The 8,538-nt window shown below is 33.0% G+C and overlaps 2 protein-coding genes across 2 annotated transcripts in view; one reads left to right on the top strand and one right to left on the bottom strand.

The window, feature by feature from the left end:
- On the bottom strand, positions 5,090-7,313 carry LOC104753706 (probable aspartic protease At2g35615). Its single transcript, XM_010475921.1, has 2 exons — positions 6,526-7,313; positions 5,090-5,513 (listed from the first exon to the last, which is right to left on the bottom strand). The coding sequence occupies exons 1-2, from the start codon at positions 7,311-7,313 to the stop codon at positions 5,090-5,092; spliced, it is 1,212 nt and encodes a 403-aa protein (XP_010474223.1).
- Positions 7,876-8,538, top strand: part of LOC104750728 — a 6,335-nt gene continuing 5,672 nt past the window's right edge. Inside the window, exons 1-2 of the mRNA XM_010472567.1 lie at positions 7,876-8,109; positions 8,288-8,458. Of these exons, the coding sequence (XP_010470869.1) occupies positions 8,065-8,109; positions 8,288-8,458 (216 nt within the window). The 5' untranslated portion in view covers positions 7,876-8,064. The remainder of the gene's footprint in view (positions 8,110-8,287; positions 8,459-8,538) is intronic.

Below are 8,538 nucleotides of genomic sequence, written 5' to 3'. Positions count from 1 at the left end.
TTCTGTTTCGCATTTTGATCATTCTAGGACTGTTAGATAAAAACACTCTTTGAATTGGCTTAACTTGTGACATCTTGATTGCATTTTGAGTGATAGTAAACTTTCCCAACTGGATTGACACCTTAAGTATTACAACGCATAAGGTTAATTGAACCTACTAGGAGACACAAAAATCTTAGTATCAGTGAAGCAGCCATGACGAAAAAGTAGATGTTGATATTATGAAGAGTTATTGCAGAAACAGTGAGAATAACGTCGGATGGTGAAGCAGCCATGAAGAAAAAGCAGGGAAAAAGGAGAGAAAGAAGAAGAAGAGGCGACGGCGAGAGCTTGAATGTATTAATGTATATGGTTACAATATATATAGCTTTCGACATAAGGGTTTTGCTATAACTAATTACATAACTATCTTTCAATATACATCTCCTCTATACTAACAATATTAAATATTTATACCAATTTCAAGTTTGTGGAAAAAAAATTACAGAAAAAAGTCAGAAATATCAAAATCTACCATTAATATCTACGAATACGAGAGAAAAACACACAAAAAAAACAAACACCAATAGAACAACCAATAGAGGTCGAGATTTTAAGTTACACTAACTAACTTACAACTCCCAAAATGTGAAAGTTAACTCATAACCCCCGAGAAGTTGAAATCAAAGCAAGAACAATATTATCTATGGCTTAAAGGTTATGTTCAAATGATGAGTGATTGAGTGCATGCATATATATATGTTTGTACATTATTGTTAATAATGATATACATATATGACCGACCTAACATAATTTGGTGGTATATTACAGATGTACTTTTATGTGTCAGTGTGTATGTCAACTAGTCAACTTGCAAAACCAAAAGCTAACGCAAGCTGGGGGGATCAATGGCTCACAACTTTAATTTAACTGTTAATATGATAATATCCATTATATAGATACTTACACATTCATATGTATATCTATATTCTTCATAGGCTCGAATCTTTTTAATGGCCTTATCCATTTTGGGTAAGACCGCCACCTTCTCGTTCTCATATCTTTCCTCAATTTCTCACTTTCCTAAATCAAATCTTTGGATTTTATATCGACCGGACCACTACTATTTTCATGAATATTATATGATACTATATTAAATTCCTACTTAATGGAGACCATGATATTTCCGACAAATACAGCAGTATTAAGATAATTTTTTTAGTGCCAATTGCATCTCTCTTTGTACATGCCTAGTCTCGATCAACTTGAATCTCGAGTGTCACTCATTCGTCCCCACTAAGAAACATACGTAAACGTAAATCCATATTGATCGACGCGTAAAGATGTATATAACCATACAAAATGTCAAAACTGGGGCGTATCATTAATTTTGTAAAACTCAATTCACACGCAAATTAAAAAAGAGAAAAAAAATCGTCCACTGAAATGAATTTAGTATAATATCTTACGTATGACTACATGGATGAGTAAGTGTGAGTGAACTTATTAGTAGACATTAGTAGAGACGAAAGTACATTAATAGTATTACTAACGTGTATAGCATGACTATTTGAGATGCATTTTTCCTCTTCTCTAAGTAGGTGCATCAGTGCATGACACATTTATATCTTAGGAAATTTCTAGAGTTAAATTTTCAAGTTAAGATATTAACATACTAGTTTTAGAAGTTTTAAGGTTAGCAAAGCAATATATAACCTTTTCCCTTTTGATATTGGTTCGATGGATCCAGTGTATGAACCTAAGATAAATAAACTTGTGAAGCCAAAAGTCGCTACGGCAACCTTAACTTAAAATTCCTTGTTTAGCTTGCAAACTTAATTTAGTGTGAATGAAGAGATGCGCCTTGTGATACCATTCATATAAAACAATCAAAACTGAGTGGCTTTGCTTACCCATGTAAACGGTGACGTTTTGTTTTTGTGCTATCCGGTTTTTTCAATATGCCCCGCAGATTGTATAAGATAGAGGAGAGGATACGAATACGATATAGGAAACATGATGATAACGCACGTAACTAAAAAGCTGAGACATATTAAAAGAGGAAAGTGATGATGAGTGTCATTGTTAAAATGCACAAAGATTTGGATTTATGATTGCCTGACCAAAAATCTTTATTACATCTCTACTTTTGTCGGCTCACAGTACCTTAGATTCCCAAAACCGACAACGCACATTTCAACATATTCCACAAATTTCGGCTTCTTTTCTCTTTTCTTCGTCGCTTTTATATATTTTCCTTGATTGTTACGTAAAATTACATCTGAGCTGATCACCAAGAAAACAACCTGCGAGGGGTTGATAGGTGGAGCATGCTAAAATCTTTTTTGTATTTTTCATCCGCTCTTGTACGTGTGTTGTAACTCTTGGGAAGTAACGTTTATATTAGGACCGTCAATGCTAGCCGGTTCGTTCCTTCAGAGGTTAGAATCATATATTCTATTGCAAGCCTAAGGGTTTTGTTTTTGGTCCCCAAAACCTTAAGGACAATCCTATTCTGACTACATTAGAAGAAAATTTTAAACATGTGAAACGATTTATGCAGAGTAGATCCGCCAACCCTTTTGCCCACAGATTTTAATTCGATAAAACGCGTTACATTTTAAAAAAAATATGAAGATCAAATCTGTTTCTCAGATTGGATTCACTCTAGTAGTTTTAATATCAGTATAATATACTTCATCATGATGTATATGTATGCATGTATATAAAAATATGTATATGTACCTTAGTTTCTTAAGCTCGCTTCGAACATGTGTTGGACCATTTAAACGAAAAATAAGTAGACATGATTGTATATAGTCTCATACCGTTGATGGAGTTTCTGATCAATACCAACATCTTGTTAATACGTTTGACATCGTTGATTTGAAAGAAAGAAAATATAGAATATCCCAAGGAGAGTTTGCATGAGAAGAAGAGAGCAAAATGTAGCCGAAGGACAACTTGCCAGAAATATGTTTATCACCATATATGCATGATTAACAATGTTCCGGCAAGTCATCCTTGGCTGCATTATACTCTACTCCACGTCATGTAATTCTACTCCGTTGGGCTCACATGTCCATCAAGATTTTCAAGTACATCAATATGAGTGTGTGGTTTTGTGGTGCGTTTAGGGAGTGGAGGAGAGGAAGTATTTATAAGAGAGACATATAAGTTCTATACTCCGTTCCAATATTATATACATTTACATATTTGGTGATATAAATATTCGACCATCAGCTGGAGATTCCTATAGCAAGTGGCTGTAGTGCTCAACATAAAGGTAATTATGTTATAATGTCAAAAGACTCGGCCTTTCTCACTGCACGGCCTTTCCACTATCCACTCATAATATCTTGTACACTTCTCAAAATCTTTACATTAGGTGGATCAAGTTTATTGGTAATAAAAGAATTCAGACAAGTTTATTTGATCATCTCATATGTGAAATTTGTTTACAAAGTTGTAAACAAATTAGTATCGACACATAAACAATCATTCGATATAATTGATGTTTAATGTTTCCGAAAGGAACCGCATGGAAAGGGAGCGGAATATATAATTAGGTGGTGCGCGTATTGGTCCACTACTTTGAACCAAATATATGTTTTACTTGTTTACAAATATATTGAAGTCAAAGGAATTATTGCATTAGTGGTGATTGGCCTCGATGCTAAATAAGAATCAAGAAAAACCAAAAGAAGAATATTAATAAAAGAAACATTACAGAGATGAGAGATATACTTTTATTTGACAGATTTATACAAACAGGAATTTATATATTCATGTTTGTCCGAAATTTGCAATATGTAAATGGGATGGTCAATTATATTTACCGTCAATCTTATAACGCTTGTCAGTTACATATAACCACCAATATACTAGTACTTTAGAGTCCTACTTCTTAACTCGCACACAACCGATCACGTTCAGAGAGTTCAAACAATTGTTCTCTAATAATATATATATTTGAAAGAAGGCCTAATTCTTTAATAATAATAAGAGTGTCACAAGGAGGACTTGACTTCAGCATGGGTTTAGTGACCTTTACTTATTGCTCAAAGAATATAGCATATATAAACTGGTGTTTTTAGTTGTAGTGGATTCGATTTGGTTAAATAGTCCATGATGTTTAGTTATAGATCTCAAAATTGATTTTAAATTTATTTAAGAAGATTCGACTACCTAAATATATACACTTGTCTAGGTAACAATTAATAAAACCAGTATTGTTGTAGGGTATTAGTATAGCTTAACTAGGCATTAAACAACAACTACATTTTAGAACATTTTTTTTCTTCTGAGAACTTCTATTGATCGCAGATTCACAGACATAGATATGGATGGACGCTAAATTGTTTTATACAAATGGATATAGATATAGCTTAGTTTTTAAGTAAATGAAAAAAAAAACACAGAAATGGAAGCAAAAAGGTGTGGCGGCCGCCAACAACTGCACCGCCCCTATGTCCTTGCCATATATGTTGGTCGGTACATGTAAGTATCTAAGCCTCAAAGCTAAGATAATGTTTTTGAATCAACTTTTTCATCATTTGTTAGGGATATGATTTGTTGTTTTGATTTGTCATTTATTGAATTAGTAGCATTAGTCATCTTTATGGCATCACCGCAACATATATTCTAGAAATGTTATCTACTACTACTAATCGATAAGCTTTTCTTCTAATGTCAAAAAGACAAAAACATATCTATTAATCTGATAATTAGTTGATTATTTCTTATAAACACAATGAGTTTTACTAAACTATAGTAGCTAAAGGGCTTAGATACTTACAGTTACATGTACCGACCATGCGAAAGTTAGTTACGGTGTTACCACATATTTCGAAGATCGTTTTGAGTTTTGACTCGAGATCCCTGAATAGTAATTACACATGACTCCGTTGTTTATTTTGGTAAATATTTTTACAAGTGTTAACTTTAGAAATAAATGAAAAATTAATATTGAGCATTTTGTCCTAATTTATAAGTCATGTGCAATGCTTTGCGTCGGAAGTTGTGTTTATTAAAATAATCACGAACATTGTCTTTGCTATGATCATGTCTACAAATATTTAGGTCATAAAGACAAATAATTAAAACTCACCTACGTACCATCTACGAAATCGGCCAAACAATCCCTTTGTTGAAAGGCAAGCATCCTCTGTGAAGTGTCATACCCAATTGCATGATCAACAAGAGCCGACGCTCCAAGCACATTAACCCTTTCCTCATTTTCCATGGACGATCTGACCAAAGCCGTGCAGAGAGAAGATGGGCTGTCTCGGAGATAAAGTCCTTTGTTTGAGATTGTGTAATCGAAACCTTGGAAATGGAGAGTGAGTTTGGGTAATGAATCTATGTCGAAGCCAACCTCGGTTGTGAAACACATTAGTTCGTTCACTTTGTACACGATCGTTGGTCCAATCTGCGTCATTAGCTCTTCTTTCACCTCCTCGTAGAGTGATGGCTCTAGACTTGTGTAGTACGTCCCGATATCTATTGCTATTCCACTACTCTCATTGCTTATTCTGATGAAAAAAAAAAAAGTTTGTGAGAAACATATATAATGGATTAACATTTACAAACAAAGAAAAAAACATGTTTGTTTCAAACGCTGCTCCCTCATTTGCATTTTTATGTGAAGATGATAAAATATAAATTTCTTAGATCGATATAAAATATTATTATTCTTTTTAAGATATATTTGCGAATAATTAAAACTGAATAAATTTACATGGGGATACCAAATTTCTTAGCAAACAAACAATCGAAACCCAAATATAATGGCTAGGATAGGTCACATCTGATAAATTTTACTGAATAATTTTTCCATAACACCCTAATGGAGACTTATATGGTTTTGCTTCTAATGAAAGAACGATCTCATACTGTTGATGGTTCTTTCATTATAAGCAAAACCGTAAAGTCTACATTAGAGCAACATCAGTTAATCAATAAAATGAATTTAATGACTGAATAATTTTTTTCTCTTATTAAAAACTTATTTAACTAAGAACTCGTATAAGAATATAAGTTTTGTTCATCAATATATATATATATATATATATATATATATATATATATATATATATATATATATATATATATATATATATATATATATATATATATATATATATATATATATATATATATATATATATATATATATATATATATATATATATATATATATATATATATATATATATATATATATATATATATATATATATATATATATATATATATATATATATATATATATATATATATATATATATATATATATATATATATATATATATATATATATATATATATAGCAATTGCTTAAAGATGTGTGATTGCGGGAAAACAATTACATTCACTGTGATTAATGAGCTTGCTGTTTAAGTATTTAGTTCTCTCAAGAGGTTGAGCCTGTGAAATCGTATATTATATCAGATTGTTTAATTATACGTAACCATGTTAACTAGGTCTAAAATAGACTAATCCAAAAGTATAATCAAAATATCAGTAAAAGATATATTTATATACCTCTGTTGGCCAAGACTGATCCCGAAGAGAGCAACGTGATACGAGTAAGCTTCCGTCCCCGTCGTGTTTAACATCGGAACCAATATCATATCGCCGCCGTACGCAGCCACTGATCCAAGACGGATGTAGTTACGCGACCCCGAGGTGGAAGGCCATAGACAGTGTGAAAATCTTGTGAGACGAAGCTGTGACAGGAGTGAGAAACGATGAGTAGTTAGACTCACTCTCCCGTCGACGCCACCTCCGTCTTCCTCCGGTGAAGCACGGTTACTAGTCCCACAGCCAAAGACAAACCCTCGAACTATGGAGAGGGAGTTTTCTTGGTCAGTGATTGAGGAAGTCAACTGAAGTGTGTCGGAGACAAGGTAGCCGGAGCTAGAGGGAGAGGCTTCGTAACGGCAAAAATCTGAAGGCGTGCAGAGAAGAGAGAGAGACGTTATATTCGTTGTTGTTGCGTTGTAATGGTCAGTTGAATTGGTTGAGACATGAGGACAGAGAGAAGAGCTATTGCATGAGATTTTAGAGAAAGTGTTGGAAGATTTGTCCGAGAGTGAGCATTGGTGGTCATCATCATTATCGAGACATGTGAGATGTGTAGAAGAGTCTAGTTTGAGGTTAAAAGTTCGCGTTGGGGTTCCGATGGTGATCTCAACGTAAAGATTTGACTCGAAAGGTAAAAAGAAGCCATTTGGTTGATCATTCGGGAGATCATCATCAAGGCTAGAGCTATGAGTTAATACAATGAAGAGAAGAAGAAGAATAAGAAAGAGTGGATTTGATGAAACCATATTTGGACACGAGTTTTCGTATAGTTTAATGCTTCTATAGCATTCTAAATTGTTAGCTACCATTTATATGAAATAGGTAGTATATAATTATTTGTGAATATATTGTTCCGGAAAGATGAAACGAAACTAAAAAAAGTTTCCATGCAACAACGTAGATATTATATGCGAATTATAAATGAATTATCTTAAGTTATCATGAAACTAATCATTTTCTAATCAGTGTTTCACCTTGCATGAAATTAAACTAATATTATATAAATGTTAATTAATTAATGTTTTGTTATGTTAGTTTTTCTGAAAAAATAAATTTACTCGAAAATCATCATAATTCATGTGGCATGTGTGGCTTATAAATGTAGGTCGGTTGGTTACTAAACGCATCTACCGTGACAGGCATTAGATGACGTGGCCCATTTAGGATCATAAGAACTTGGGCTAATGGGCCTAAAAGCCCAAGAGAATCAGACAAAAGAGAGATGCGTGGGTCTCACAAGAATCTACGGTATAGATTCATTGCTTCGCGGGGGCTTTTGTTTTTGTTTTTGTTTTCGTTTCATTTCAACAAAACGCATGACGCGTTTTTTCATCTTCGTGTAGATCTTTCTTTTCTTTGTCTTCTTCTTTCAATATCTTACGCTGAGCTCTCTCACCTCACCTAACACAACAAAAAAAAAGCTTTGAGCTTTTTGAAAAAGATTATTCAAAACGTAGAATTTTCTAATTCACGCATTTATTTATTATATTTATATTAATGCGGAGTTCGCGATTTCGTGGAATCAATTCTGGCTCATTCCAGGTATAATAAAAATCTCATTTTTACGATCTGGGTTCTCTTGTTTTCTTGTTTGTTTTCTTTAATTCTGTTTTCTAATCTTCCAATTTATCATTTTACGATCTGGGTTCTTTGTTTTCTCTTGATTCTAGGACTTGGGTAACTGAAAAAATCTCTCTTTTATGATCTGATTTTGTTGTAGAATAAACGGTGGTGGTCACTAGTGTTGGGTTGTATCGTTTCGTTTTTTGTTAGACTCTCAGCAAGTTTTAAGAGACTCTTTCACAAATTTGCATCAATGGGTTGGGGAAACATTTATAGGAGACGTGTGAAAGTCTTCTCAGTAGCTATACTCATTTACCTCGATTACAAGGTAAAGCTTTTGAATTTGTTTCTATCTCCTCTTGTTCTGTTTTGTGTTATTGTAGTGCTTTTTTTTTTTTTTTTTTTTTT

The sequence above is a fragment of the Camelina sativa genome, chromosome 16, assembly GCF_000633955.1.
Source record: "Camelina sativa cultivar DH55 chromosome 16, Cs, whole genome shotgun sequence".
Classification (NCBI taxonomy): domain Eukaryota; kingdom Viridiplantae; phylum Streptophyta; class Magnoliopsida; order Brassicales; family Brassicaceae; genus Camelina; species Camelina sativa.
This window is presented reverse-complemented; position numbering and strand designations above follow the sequence as displayed.